Below are 15,369 nucleotides of genomic sequence, written 5' to 3'. Positions count from 1 at the left end.
TTAGATTTGGACTATTTGGAATGTGTAATTTCCCCATTCAAATGTCAAGAGAAAACATACATGTGAGAACTATTGGTTTTACATATTCAAACTTCTCCCTTCAGCCAGGAGATACAGGACAATTCACACACACGTGTATGTGTGCGTGTATGTGAGTGTGTGTGTGTAGTATATGTGTGGTACCACTAGGGGGCAGACTTTGTACAAAATATTATACAACAACAAATGGACTTGTATATGACCTTTAATCCATTCTGAGTAATTCTATTGGGTTTCAAACGTGAAGTAACATATTCAAATATACAATAATAATAATAATAATTATAATAATTGAAATAAAAATAACATTTTTCAAAGAAAAGCATCCCTGTGTCAATTGGAAATGGCCATATTGACCAACGCTGGTTTTCCTGGAGGTGGCTCTGAGATCGAGTGGTCACAGCAACATGACACAGACATGACTCCTGTAATCCATCGGTGTTCAGGGGTCACAAACAGCCCAAATTTACCCCGGTAAAATAGTACTACCAATTCAGTAATTACATGAATTAAATATGAACTTAAGTTGTTGTGGCGCAGAGTGTACATAAGGGATGAATGCATATTTTTGTAAAACTTAGTTGCTGAAATGCGGTATCATCTACAGGTGTGTGTTTGTGTTTGTGTTTGCGTTTGTGTGTTTGTGTGTGTGTGTGTGTGTGTGTGTGTGTGTGTGTGTGTGTGTGTGTGTGTGTGTGTGTGTGTGTCTGTGAAGGAGAGAGAGAGAGAGAGAGATAAAGAACAGGATACACAGAGGAAAGGTCAAAGTCCTCACACACTCACATTGCAGCGGCCTTCCGCAGCAGAGCCCTTCAGCTTTTACCTAAAAGAATCAATAACAGTAAACCGTGGCTGACAGTTTGTTTTCACAATTTCAGTGTTCATTATAGTATTGGATTACAAGGTGGAAAACACTTTTTAATGAGACGATCATGTATTTGTTTCTTCATCATGATTTTGTTTGCCAAGTTATTTTTTTTCATGGATATAATCAGTAGTAGAGTAGAAATTATGTCTTGCATATTGGACATTTCAACTGCATGAATCTGCTTGTATGATTTTTGAAGTCATTCCAAACATTTCAGTGTAAAAACAAAATATTTCACCTGTTTTCCTTTCTGTCAACTTTCATCTCTATGAGATAAAACTGTCTGTAGCTTGTTGTATATTGATTTAATTAATTATTGATTTGTTTGATTGATTTTTATGCAGTTTTCAGACATGATTTTTATTTATTTTATTTATTTATTCATTGATTCATTCATTCATTCATTCATTCATTCATTGAAGGGATTTTGTCTGGTGTTTGGCAACCCAGTTGGAGGGAGGAGCTGCTGCGGACCCGCAGTTTGTTTAGGGAGGTTCTGACAGTTGGATTCAGCTGGAGCAGCTTCCGGAGAGGTTTACACACAGCAGAGCAGAAGACAAGAGGCTGCAGAGCAAAGTAAGTGATTTATACATATTTATGTGTAGCAGTGACTCCATAAAAAGGTCAGTGTGTGCATTAAACACACATTTATTCCAACCTAACTAATGATTGATACACACGCAATGATTTTTTTGCAGATTCTAGCTTGCATTTATCAGTTCTTTTCCACATTGATAAATGTTATTGCAGACAGACATGACTATGAAGTACTTTTACTGTGTACTTTTCCTGTAATTCATTGCCAAAGTTCCCTGTTGATGTGAATAAAAGCCATTTTCGCCCGACTTTGAAGTGCATTAAAATCCTTTTTTTCAATAAGTACTCCGCGAAATCAGTACTGCTGGACTTAGTACATTACATATTGCTTGTACAATGACTATGAAGTACTTTTACTGTGTACTTTTCCTGTAATGTGTCACCAAAGTTCCCTGTAAGTGTGAATAAAAGCTAATTTTGGCCCAAATTTGAAGTGCATTAAAATCCTTTTTTTCAATAAGTAGTCCATGCCATCAGTACTGCTGGACTTAATATATTACAAATTACTTGCACGAGTACTACGAAATACTATTACTGTGTAGTTTTACTGGAATTCATTGCCAAAGTTCCCTATTGTAAATAAAAGCCAATTTTGCCTGACTTTGGTGACTACTTATTGAAAAAATGGATTTTATTGCACTTTAAATTCGGGCTACAATTCAAAGCGACAATGGCTTTTATTCACATCAACTGGGAACTTTGTCGATGAATTACAGGAAAAGTACACAGTAACAGTAGTTCATAGTCATTGTGCAAGTAATTTGTAATGTATTAAGTACAGCAGTACTGATTTCGTTGACGACTTACTGAAAAAAAGGATTTTAATGCACTTCAAAGTCAGGTGAAATTGGCTTTTATTTACATCAACAGGAAACTTTGGCAACAAATTACAGGAAAAGAACACAGTTAAAGTACTTCAAAGTAGTTGTGCAAGTCATTTTTAATGTATTATGTACAACAGTACTGATATCGTGGACTACTTATTGAAAAAAAGGATTGTAATGCACTTCAAAGTCGGGCGAAATTGGCTTTTATTTATAACAACAGGGGACTTTGGTGAAACATTACAGGAAAAGTACACAGTAAAAGTACTTCATAGTCATTGTACAAGTAATATGTAATGTACTAAGTCCAGCAGTACTGATTTTGTGGACTACTTATTGAAAAAAGGATTGTAATGCACGTCAAAGTTAGGTGAAAATGGCTTTTATTCACACCAACGGGGAACTTTGGTGACACATTACAGGAAAAGTACACAGTAAAAATACTTCAAAGTCCTTGTACAAGTAATATATAATGTACTAAGTCCAGCAGTACTGATTTTGTGGACTACTTATCGAAAAAAAGGATTTTATTGCACTTCAAAGTCAGGCGAAATTGGCTTTTATTTACAACAACAGGGAACTTTGGCGACAAATTACAGGAAAAGTACACAGTAATCGTACTTCATAGTACTTGTGCAAGTAATTTGTAATGTATTAAGTCCAGCAGTACTGATTTCGTGGACTACTTATTGAAAAAAAGGATTTTAATGCACTTCAAAGTTAGGCGAAATTGGCTTTTATTTACAACAACGGGGAACTTTGGCAATGAATTCCAGGAAAACTACACAGTAATAGTACTTCATAGTCATTGTACAAGTAATATGTAATGTTCTAAGTCCAGCAGTACTGATTTTGTGGACTACTTATCGAAAAAAAGGATTTTATTGCACTTCAAAATCAGGCGAAATTGGCTTTTATTTACAACAACAGGGAACTTTGGCGACAAATTACAGGAAAAGTACACAGTAATAGTACTTCATAGTACTTGTGCAAGTAATTTGTAATGTATTAAGTCCAGCAGTACTGATTTCGTGGACTACTTATTGAAAAAAAGGATTTTAATGCACTTCAAAGTTAGGCGAAATTGGCTTTTATTTACAACAACAGGGAACTTTGGCAATGAATTCCAGGAAAACTACACAGTAATAGTACTTCATAGTCATTGTACAAGTAATATGTAATGTTCTAAGTCCAGCAGTACTGATTTCGTGGACTACTTATTGAAAAAAAGGATTTTAATGCACTTCAAAGTCAGGCGAAAATGGCTTTTATTCACATGAAATGGGGATTTCGGCCATGAATTACAGGAAAAGTACACAGTAATAGTACTTCATAGTCATTGTACAAGTAATATGTAATGTACTAAGTCCAGCAGTACTGATTTTTTTGACTTCTTATTAAAAAAAAAAGATTATATTGCACTTCAAACTTAGGCGAAATTGGCTTTTATTTACAGCAACGGGGCGACAAATTACAGGTAAAGTAGACAGTAATTGTACTTCATAGTACTTGTGCAAGTAATTTGTAATGTATTAAGTCCAGCAGTACTGATTTTGTGGACTACTTATTGAAAAACAGGATTTTAATGCACTTCAAAGTCAGATTAACAATGGCTTGTCTTACTATGTCTAATGAACTTTGGCAACAAATGAGAGTAAAAGTACACAGTATTCATACTTCATAGTGTTTATGAAAGTAATATATAATTTATGAAGTGCAGTAATATATAATCATCAATATATAATGTATTACATGCAGTGAGCTGTGTTCCGTAGTGCTCCACTTTTTTTTAAAATGGGTTTTGGAACGGTGTTACCGTAATGCTCGGTGTATTTGCGCACAGCTAGTGAACGTGCGGCTCATTTGACTGCGGGCTAAGAAGTGTAGGCTCACTTGACCGCAGTCCCACAGAGCCTTTATAATATTGTGCTGATGTGATCTCTCCTGCTAGGCCATGTCTTTCCTCTTGCTGCAGCTTTTTGAATCAGCTGAAGAATTCTTCAGACACCATGATAATCATGAATGACAGTAGCTTACCCTGGAGGAAACAAATGCATGGCTTAATGTCAACATGTTCCTAATTTTACAAATATTATGCAGGTGAAGGAAAGCAGTTCTGCAGATGTGTTTAATGTGGAGAAGTCTTGGTTAACGTTACTCCCGGGTTCCTCTCAGTGTTACTGGAGGTTAAAGTAAAAAGACCAGAAGAAGAAAATTACACCTCACCCAGAATTTTATGTCTTCAAGACAGTGCTCTGGTTGGACCAATTGATCAGCATCATCTGGTTTCATAGATGAATAAATGTGTGTATCATCTGCATAACAATAGAAGTTAAAGGATTGTTTCCTGATAATATTCCCTACATGTAGATTTTGACAAGTACCGGTCCAAAGACAGAACCCTGTTTAACTCTATGCTTAACTTCAGTAAAGGTTCTAAGACAAAACTCTGTGGAACTCCATGTTTAACTTTAGTAAAGGTTCTAAAACGGAACTCTATGGAACTCCACGGTTAACTTCAGTCTAATCTGATGAGTCTTAAACATGAACAAACACGGTAAAATGAAGATTTTAATATTCTAAGTCATGTTGTGATGGCAATAGTTGATAACATCATTTTATGTTTTTTATCTTTCAGCTCTATACTAAGATGTAGATGTTTGCATATAATAAAAGAAGACAAGGTGGCGGCTTTCTGCTATTCCGTTTGGGATGAGGGGAAAGAAAGAGAGAACGAGATAGGACAGACAGATACAGTTCTGTGTATCAACTCAGCAATGCTCCACCCAAGCAGGTGGATCAAAACAGGAGTCTTCAGATGACGACCTCCAGCGGTCCTGGGGGTGGGCTGCAGGAGGCGGCGAGTTCATAGACTGCAACAGAGACAAGGGTTAATGACATGAAGTAATGAAACATGTCAAGAAAGAAAGGAGAGAAGTGAAGCGAAACTGGGAGCCGGTTCCACATGGCAGGAGCCTGGGGGTTAAGTAAACCACTTGCACCCACTGGGTCCAGGGTTGTCTCATTCAATCAATGGATCAGCTGTCTTGATTCATTGTTTTGATTGCTGTATCTATAAGTCTATCTGAATTCTGTTCAGAGTCATGAAGGCTAGTCAACTTTTATGCGCAATATGTAGGACTTTGTAGGTCACAGAGGTCAAGTTATGATCAAACAAGTTGTGTTGAAAGAAATAACTAGACCGCAGTTTTTGGCCACGTTTTGCTGTCTTCTGCTGATTTGTCTTCTCTGTTCTGTTCAGGATGGACGAGAAGCATCGTTGTGTCCAGCTGTCGGTGAATCCGTCTCGGGGACTCATGGACGAGAAGTTTGTCATCCTGGTCCAGCATGCCCCTCCTGGTTCTGAGCTGACTGTTCACGCCTTGCACCAGTGTGATGACGGTCATGGTTGGGATGCGTTTGCTCACTACATTTCTGATGCCACCGGCAGAGTGAACGGTATGAAATTCTCCACATGGCCTTAAATAAAGGGGGAGTTCAGTAGGAAATATTGTCTAAACTTTGTTCCTTTCCACTTCAGTGTCTGAGGACTGCAGTCTGGGAGGAACATATTCTGGAATTGAACCGATGGGTCTACTGTGGAGCCTCAGACCAGTTCCAGGCAGCAAACCTGGACTCAGGTAGACCATCTGGGCTGAATGTTTGCAGATGATGTTCTCCAGGATTGAACCATGTATCAGTAACCGGCTGGTCTTTCCTCAGGTTGCGGAAGAAGAACGTCCAGGAGCCCATGTTGGTCACAGTGTCGGTGTACGAGGGTCACAGGAAAGAGGGCTTTGCAGATCTTGTCCCTCTTGCCAGTGTCTTGGTGGAGCGCTGGTACATGGCGCCTGGTGTCCGCAGGATCCCGGTCACAGAGGGTGGACTCACTGCAACCCTCTTCCTGCCCCCAGGTAGGACCAGAGAACTTTCTATCATCATCAAGTTTACGATAAGATGATCTGACCCATGTTGACCTGTGTGAAGGACCTGGACCTTTCCCTGCTGTCATGGACCTTTGGGGGGGAGGTGGGCAGCTGGTGGAGTATCGTTCGGCGCTGCTGGCCTCACACGGCATTGCTGCTTTGGCCATCGACTACCTGACAGCTAAAAATACCAGTCAAACAGGAATTAATATGAGCGCCACATATTTTGAGGTAACTGTCCACCCAGTGAAGCCTGTGGACTTCTTATCACCCTGGGAAACTTGTGTCAGAATTTGGTGAAGTTGTGAAATATCCTAGAAGGTAAAAAGGTTATAGGCTTTTTTACCAAATGGTAAAATGTTCAGTGCACTGTGCAGAACAGGCCTTTTTCTCAAGTTGAATAACTGTAGATCAGCGAAACCAAAATTAATAAGAGATCAAGAGGTGAAATGCCATTTATTTACACTATTTTTTTTTAACTGTAATGCTGTAAAATTGTCCTTTGCTGAAAAGACAGACAGTGTCTTCACACACTCAACACGCCTCACTGAACATCCTGAGGTGTATCGTCATTTTTACAGCAGACTCTGGGCGTATGAGTGTGTTTGTGTGGTAATAAACCCTCTAACTAGTGTCAGCAGTTCATTCACCCCACAGTTAAAGATTAAGTCTGGGACTAAAAAGGGTAAAAGTTTTATAATACAGTTTATGATTAACACATTACAGCAACAGCCTGACAACAGCAGCTGAATCTGGACAGATCTGTTCAGTGTGAATATACTGAAAAAAAGTTGGTTGAATAAGTAGTTTGACAGACAAATGCTATTGAACACTCAGCAGGACACTTTTTGGTTAAAAGTCTCTCTCAGATCAGCAGCCTGTTTGTTGGAATAACTAAGATGTGGCCAGAAAAGAAACACTTCATTAACCTTTTCTTTTCTGATTACAGACTGCGTACAAATTCCTGCAGGAGCATCCTCAGATCCTCGGTAGCAGGATCGCCATGATGGGACTTTCCTTTGGCACCGGTGTGACCCTCCGAATGGCTGCTTACTCCGAAGTTATGAAGGTAACTTCAGAGGACATCTCCTGTGCTCATCTGTGCCTTCATCATTATTTTGCACACAACAGATGTCAGACACTATCTTTTTTTTTATTGATTCGTTTGCCAAAATACACCAAAAAACATACCGGCATGTCTAATAGAAAAATTTAATTCATAGCGGGTTACAGCGTTGGCTTTGCTATCAAAAGGTTGTGGGTTCAATCACTGGTCACAGGTTGATAAAGTTACTTTGGACTGTTTCTTTGATTTCCCAGAAATGCAGTCAGCCGTAACTGGTCGTAGTATTTCTGTCAGTCTGGTCTGCTGCCCAGTCTGCATCACTAAATGCTACAAGTTTCAGGCTCTCATCACTTCTTTTGTAACAGCAGTTCACCTTCATGGTTGAATTTCGATCCGTTTTCACATGCCGTTGACCTTGCTTTGTGCTGAGGCATGTCAAACTTGTATCTTTTCTGGCTCATTTTAATTTAGTCTATCATGGTTTATTTATCATGTGTTTCTCCCAGCTCAGATGTGCAGTGTGCATCAGTGGGAGTCACGTGCAGCCGGTTGACAAAGAAATGGGAGCCATGTTGACTTCCCTTAACGAGTAAGTAAATGTGTTGTTCTGTGAAAGCCGATGGTCAGATTCCCAATAATGTAATTATGAGAACATGAAAAGATCTACCAATGTGGTTTTTTTTTTTCCTAGCAAGTCTGAGCCAGTTCCTAGTGAGTGTGAGGTTAGCTGGCCTCTAGGTGTAGGTGTGTTTGCGCCTTGTGATGGACTCATTATCATACCTTAATGTGAACACTGTGGCCTAACTGCCTAACTGATGATTCTTGTGCTCGTCCTTGTTGTTTTGTTCATTCAGAGCAAACATGCGTATGAATGAGGAGAAGCAGATAATCTGGCGAGGTCTAGTGCTGCCCATCCCCACGGAACCTTCCAAGAAGGTTGATGTGAGTATCACTGGTGTCACGGGTCATTCACCTTTCAGCTTTCGCTGACATACAAACAGAGCATGTTAATTCAAAATCGGAGATCATCAAACACGGAAACAAATATTAACAGACCGTTCAGTCAAATCAAGGGCAAGGTCCAAAGGGAAAAGCCTAGAGGCTCATGGGAACTCTGGAGGAGCTGTAGAGTGCCACAATCTGCCCACTGGACACCTACCTGCTCTCCACAAATCAGACAAGTAGAAAGCCGTTATTGAAACACAAATATTTTTTGCAGTTTGAGACAAGCCATGTTGGAGAATCAGAAAACATGTTTAGGAAGGAGCTCTGATCTGAGTAAAACACAACAGAATGAGAACCAGCCCCGAACACCACCCTGAACACACCATCCCCACTGTGAAGCACGGTGGAGGCAGCATCATGCTGCGGGGATGCTTTTCTTCTGGAGGAACAGGCAGGCTGCTCAGATAGACGGAGACAGATCCAGGACCATGTTAGAGTCTGATGAGACCGGAGACTGTGACGGAGGTTCACCTTCAGCGGGACAACCAGCTGAAACATCAGCAGAGCTTCAATGGAAGGTTTAGATGGAAGCATGTTCAGGTGTTAGAATGGACCAGTCCAGGTTCACACCTTCATCCAGTTGAATCCAATCTCTCTGAAAATTTCTCTTCACAGTTGCTGTCCAGTCAATCTGAGTTTGAGCTTTTTTTACCAGAAAAATGGACAAATATTGCAGCATATTCCTTCCTCTCCAGTTACAGAAGCACATTTGTGGTGCAAAACCTCGGACACATCATCAGTGTTGTTTCCTGGGATCGCTGGGTGTTTCAGGTCTCACGACAGACACCCTTCTCCAGGTGTCCTGACCGAGGCTCGTCCAAGACCGTGTCCGAGTGGCATTCTGCTGCTCTCCTCTGTTCAGCCTGAGCCATCTGGTGTCGGTCTCCGCTGCCTCCACGGTGTGACTGATGGCTTGTCTCTGGTTGGCACCTGTTAAGCCCAGTGATCCAGAGTCCTCGCTCAGTGACCAGCAACAAATCCTCTTCTTCTTTAAGTTCAAGTTTATTGTCATCTGTTCCTCAGAAAACATGTTTCCCTGCACAATGGAATTCTTTCTCTTCTGTCTATAGAGGTCACCAGCATAGAAATAGCAACTGAAAGGGGATTTAAAAGAAACACTGCAATTTAAAAAAAGCAACGTTGCTACAATATGCAAACAAAAATAGTGCAAAAAATTACAAAATGAAACATTTCAATACAATCGGGCAACAGGAGTAACCAGATCTCAATCTAATAGAGCTGCTAAAGTGTGATCAGTAGGGAGAAAATACACCACAACTTACGCAATGGATGAGATAGGATAAGATTCATATCAGGTTTAGTGCTGTCCCTGAGGCCCACCCAGTCCGTCACCAAATGTCATGATCAGCAGTGCTAAGCCTGCCAGTAAAACTCAAGTTAAAACAGGACCAAATTTTTGATAAAGAGGGTTGATAAAGCTAGATTGCCCTTTGAGAAGTGTTTTCATATCAGCAGTTTCCAGGACCTCTGATAAGACTTGTGAGACATGACATTTACTTCCAGTCTGTTGTTGCTCTGAGGTCATTGACTGGATCAGTTTTCAGGAAGTCTTTAGATATTATATTATATTTAGGTATTGTCTCCTCAAGGTGAGTTTGGTTTATTGGGTGAAAGTGGATTTTACTCTCTGAACCAACTGGGTGTTGTTAAACGCTTTTCACCACAGAGTTCACAAGCTCCTGACACTGGAAGAAGGCAAACAGAGAATTGTAACATTATTAGTGCACTGTTGGTGCATTTTGGTGAATTACTGGTGCATTACAGGTGCACAATTGGTGTATTATTGGCACATTATTGGTGTACTACTGGTGCATTACTGGTGCACTACTGGACCTGGTGTTAGTGTCTGGTGTGGTGGGGGGTGGAGATGCCGCTGGTTGTGTCTGCTGCATAATTAATGTAATGACACAAAGTTGTTGTCTCATTGTTTTGCAAAAATTGAATTTCTAGGGATTTTTAAGTGTCCAGACTCTACTTTCTGAAGTTTCTAGCTGGAAAACCTCACACGTCACAAAAAGTATGCAACCACAGCAGAGAGAAAAGTTCTATGTTGTAAATGTAATTCTAAACAAAACAGTCAGTGAAGGAGCTGCTGTGTTTTGTGTCCTTGCAGATGGGACGACTGCAGTGTCCTCTGATGCTGATTGTTGGTGAGGACGACCAGAACTGGGCCGCCGAAGAGTCTGCAAACGACGTAAGTTTGGTGACAAGTCAACCTTCTTTATTGAAACCAGCATGGAGGAAATACGATGATGTAAAACTTACTGATGTGTTCTGCCAAACAAATGTTAGGAACCTTGTAAAGTGTTACAGCGATAACAGGTCTAGTTTTTCAATTCGCTTGTTGTTGTTTTTAATGGTTGGTTATAGATTTGTAACCTTTGAAATAAAAAAAAAAAAAAAAAAAGTGACAATCTTGTTTCAGGTTTTTTGAATTTTTTTTCAGTAAAAAAATCTTCAGACTTTTAGACTTTTTTTTTGTTTTTGTCGTTTTTTTTTTTTTCTTCTTCTTTCACATTTAAGAGTGTTGATCTGAACTTCGACTTTGTTGGGGCCTCAAATGAACACCAAATGTTTTCTTTCTTTCTTTTTTTTTTTTTTTTGGTAAGGATATGGCATCATCACCAGATGACATCTTTGTGTTTACATTTCAAAGCTGAAAGAGCTGTTACCAAACTACTTATACTTATTTTACAGAAATGCTCCACACAGAATAAATAGAAATAGAAGAGATTAAAATAAAATAGTAATATTATGTTCAAAATATGTTCTTAACTTGAGAGTAAAAACAACTTAAAATTTTCAAGGACACATCATAGAGTCCTTTGGTGGTAGGAGTCTATGTATTACTGAAGATGCTCCTGCTGTTACCTGGATATCATGGAGGGGATGAGGATTGTTTTGTGAATTGATTTTGTGCATGCGAACTGAGGAGATGCACAATAGGTAGCTAGATAAATAGATCTTTATTGTCATTGAGCGTAAGGGACAACAAAACTATACGCTGTCCCATTCAGTGCCAATAAAAGACTTTTTTTAAAAAAGACATAGAGTTAATCAATAAATAATATGTAAAAATACTGTACAAAATAAGGGATCTGCTGTGGATAAAAAGAACAAGGATGACACCAGTGCTCATCTGACAGTGATTTATTGAGCTTTCCCAGCCCTGAAGTGTCCTGACTGGCCCAGTCTGTTTGGAATTATTGTCTTATAGCGCCTCCTGGAGGTGACAGCTTGAACAGGTGATATATCGTGGGAGTTCAGAGTGGTGATGATTTTTGGAAGGAAGCTGTTTTTTAGTCTGTCATTGCTTTTATGAATCTGTAGCATTTGACATTTGAGGTGCTGATGGAAGATCTGGAGAGCAGTTTTTAAAGTCCCCATTGGATTGGGTCATTGGATGCCATTGAGGTGGGGCTGCTGCTGTCTGTTTAATGGCATTCAGCAAGAGAGAAAGCACCATGCTAACATTAGCACCTGGTGCTAGTGACGATCACTACTGTTAGCTCTCTCGGTAGGAACAAAGGCCAACATCTAGCAGACATGTACTCGATGTCAGGGGAGCATGTCTCTCTACAATCACGCTACTCTTACACCAGGCATTATGGACATAGATACAAAGTCCCTCACCTCTGCTTTCACCAGAGTCCTCAGCCTGACCCCAGCGGTGTAGAAAACAGCCAGCTAGCTGCATGCTAGCATCGGGGACGTTCGGGTGAATTCAGGCCTCCGTAACGATGAGAACACGGCAGCCTCAGACGTAGTGATTACCCCCAAGGTGGTTCATTTTGTGTGTGATGGATCTGGCGTTAGGCAGGTATATCCTCAGTAGAGGTGACTTGTGTGGGTTGGTCTTCAGCTTCAGCAGGAGGCCGGACCTGCAGACCCGCTTTTGCTTCCTCTTCCTCCTCCGTCTGTGCCGCTTCCCAAGCCCAACAACAACCCACAGAGAGCCCGACTTTCTTGCGAGCTCGTCTGACCTGGTAGTCATAGTGGAAGTCTCTGGAAGCAGCTGTCTTGTGTCGGTAGCCAACGTCCACAAGGTCTTGGCGAGTCTATCAACGTAACACTGAGTTCCAGTCCTTTCGATGATTTGATGTCCTGTTTTCCAGATGAAGGAGATGATGGAGCGAGCGGGGAACAGCCATCTGCTGACCGTCCTGTCCTACCCTGAGGCAGGTCACCTGATCGAACCCCCGTACACGCCACACGTTCGATTCAGCAAATTCAAATCAGTCGGCACAGATTTTACGGGTAGGTTCTCTTTGACAATGTATATGATAAACACTGGACAGGCAGATCGCCTTAATTAAAATCCAACACTGAAGCTCTGACTTCTGTTTCTCTCTGTGAAGTGATGGTTCTGTGGGGCGGACAGACTTTGGCACATTCCAGAGCTCAAGAGGACTCCTGGAAGAAGATGCTGTTCTTTCTCAGGGTGAATCTGTTCAGTGGAGCTAGACCTGATGGAAAGTCTCTTTCCAATCTTTAACTACGGCGGAGCTAATGGTTTGGAGAAAGTCTTTGGGCCTCCTTTCAAAATAGCTGAATTATGTTGAAGGTGATCACACTAGATGCCCAGTGTTCAGTGTTGACGACTCTAAAAATCATCATTCCTTTAGCTTATTCTTCCCCATGATGTTAATATTGTAGTAAATGCATATCTGCTGCACCATCTGATGAAACCAGTTAATTCACAGTTCCTGCTTCCAGAAGCTGCACTATCCACTTTACATTTTGCTAGCCAAACAAAATCATCAAACTTGTTTCTGATACATTTTAACAGAGTTTCCCCAACCTTTATATGAGAAGTGGGGTGCAGGGAAATAATAACTGCTTATGTCTTGTATTGAAATAATCGCCAGCTGTTGTGATCCCCAGCCAACATTTGAGATGAAACGGCTTGTCTTTAGGACGAGTTTTCAAATGGCACCACCAGAAAATGCTCACAGTGGCCACGTTCAGATTCGGATTTTAAGATGAGGCAGATTGTAAATGTGTCCTTTAAACACCCGAGTGGATCCGCTTCACTTGGAGCGGATTATATTTCGGATCGGATTGTACGCAGGAGTCTACGCCGATCGATAATCCGCTCTGTGTCTCATATGTACGGTCTTTGACAGTGGAGCAAAGGGTGATTATTGGTTCTGCACATGCATTCCCTGTATCGTGGAGAGGTTGGAACATTATTTGAGCAGATATCCAGCAGATAAAAGCACAAGGCGCTGCGGATTGCTGGCTGCAAAGCTGTGAGAGACTTTGTGCGTGTCACAGATGTCCATTTGCGAGGACGTCGTATAATCCGCTTCAGCCAGGGCTCTTGTAAACGAGGATTTGAAGGTGCGACGCTTTGTATGCCGTCCATGTATACAAATGCGTTTAATATGATTGTTTTCAATCGGATTGAGAAAAAACACCTATGTAAACTGGGCCATTGGCTTGGACGGACAAAAATATCCATCACCGAAGCTACTTCACTGACAGCAGAGTGTGCATGTTAGGCTTCAAACCCCTTATCACAGCTGAAGTATAAGTCTTTAAACTTGGATATTTCGAGGATTAAAGTGGCAGTAACACCGACATTATAAATGGTACAGTTCTTACTACGTGAGCTTGTTGGTTGAGCTGTGTGGCAGCAGTGAGATTCGGCTTTAGGAGAGTCGACAGACCTCTCTCTGGCCTCCATAAACAAAACCAATGGAAGAAAATTCCCAAATATCCCAGGGACATGTTGGCACTAAATCGTCATCCAGTAAAGCTTTCGACTTTCTGCTTCGACACCGGCCATGTTTAGGTTGACCTGTTGACCTTTGGTGCAGGTGGACTCTGAGGGGGTCCTGAACAGGTGGTTTTTAGAGATGCTGCGATCCAGCTGTGGTGCTGCTCATTTCCAGTTCTAACTGGTTTGAAAGCACCTTAGGTTCTTGTAAATACAGATTGATTTATAAGCTTCTTGTGTTTGATTTTTTTCTCAGTCAAAGCTTCTGACATATGTATGTTCCACAAATTTATATTTTTATGATTTAAAATGATTGATATGAAATATCAATAAAATCAACATTGTCAAATTCAATTGTTTTTGTTCTTTGATAGAAACTCAAGTTTTTCAAAGACTGTGGCAGCCTGGTGTAAATTCAGTGGCGCCACCGCGGCTTCCCAGGTTCTTGGAGATTAGTTGCAGGATTTTTGGTAAATAGTAATTTATCTGTCTCATCTGTTACTTTCCATTTCATCTAATAGTTGCTTAATTTGTGTCCCTCCGCATCCGACCCACCTCTTTCCACTGAGAGATCATCGTCCAACCTGCTCAACATTCAAGAGTTTTTTCCATTTCAATTGCTTTCTTGTAATTCAACATCTAGCTTACATGCTAACTTCAAGTGAAATGTATGGGGGTTTTTTTCACAAGGCCAACACTCCAAAACACACAATCCTTCACTGGCGCACACGTCTGTCATCATTCAACCCAGTCTAACAATCAAGCAGAACTTCAGATTGTGGAAGGAACCCAGAACAACTCTCAGAAGTCTGGGTCCTCCATGACTCCTTGACAGGAAATTCTCCACTGTATCTGTCCAGAAACCCACAAGTCGTACGACCTTGATCATCCAGACAAATATCCAGTATCTCAGTTGTCTGGATCTGCTTTGTGCATCAGGTAATAACAGTTTCTGGCCCCACACGTGATCCCCAATATTTGCCTTGAGGTTTTAGTCTCGAGAAAAGACAGAACCTCTGTTCTGTAGCCTATTTTTTTTCTTGTCGGCTCTTCTCTTCGCGGGGCTTCTCCACCGTCCACCGATCATGGGAAGTGCTAACATCTTGCTGACAATGAGGCAGAAGTTGGAAATTTGTGATCTGGTAAGATTATCATGGCTTTAAGATGGAGATACGAATCTAGTACCTGTGATCTAGTATTGCTATACTAGCAATCTAGTATGAATCTAGTACCTGCGATCGTGTCATTTTAAAAATGTGATTTTATCACCTGGTGGAACCTCATAGATTCAGATCGTGGCC

At 40.8% G+C, this 15,369-nt stretch overlaps 1 protein-coding gene across 1 annotated transcript; it reads left to right on the top strand.

Moving 5' to 3' along the window:
- The first annotated feature begins 1,438 nt into the window (after window positions 1-1,438).
- Window positions 1,439-14,210, top strand: LOC115391721 (peroxisomal succinyl-coenzyme A thioesterase-like). Its single transcript, XM_030096056.1, has 11 exons — window positions 1,439-1,483; window positions 5,591-5,787; window positions 5,870-5,969; window positions 6,052-6,242; window positions 6,316-6,485; window positions 7,204-7,323; window positions 7,827-7,909; window positions 8,175-8,262; window positions 10,460-10,540; window positions 12,462-12,603; window positions 12,705-14,210. Exons 2-11 carry the CDS (start codon window positions 5,592-5,594, stop codon window positions 12,839-12,841), a joined length of 1,308 nt encoding a protein of 435 aa, XP_029951916.1. The 5' UTR covers window positions 1,439-1,483; window position 5,591; the 3' UTR covers window positions 12,842-14,210.
- Window positions 14,211-15,369: the final 1,159 nt, after the last annotated feature.

The sequence above is a fragment of the Salarias fasciatus genome, chromosome 7 (assembly GCF_902148845.1).
Source record: "Salarias fasciatus chromosome 7, fSalaFa1.1, whole genome shotgun sequence".
Lineage (NCBI taxonomy): Eukaryota > Metazoa > Chordata > Actinopteri > Blenniiformes > Blenniidae > Salarias > Salarias fasciatus.
Note: the sequence above shows the minus strand (reverse complement) of the source record. Positions and strands in the feature narration are given on the sequence as shown.

Excerpts from the sequence above, each read along its gene's own strand:
- LOC115391721 (XM_030096056.1), top strand. The coding sequence starts at position 5,592 with ATGGACGAGAAGCATCGTTGTGTCCAGCTGTCGGTGAATCCGTCTCGG. Across the intron at positions 8,263-10,459 it reads AACCTTCCAAGAAGGTTGAT|ATGGGACGACTGCAGTGTCC; the intron begins GTGAGTATCACT and ends GTGTCCTTGCAG. Across the intron at positions 12,604-12,704 it reads AGTCGGCACAGATTTTACGG|TGATGGTTCTGTGGGGCGGA; the intron begins GTAGGTTCTCTT and ends CTCTCTGTGAAG.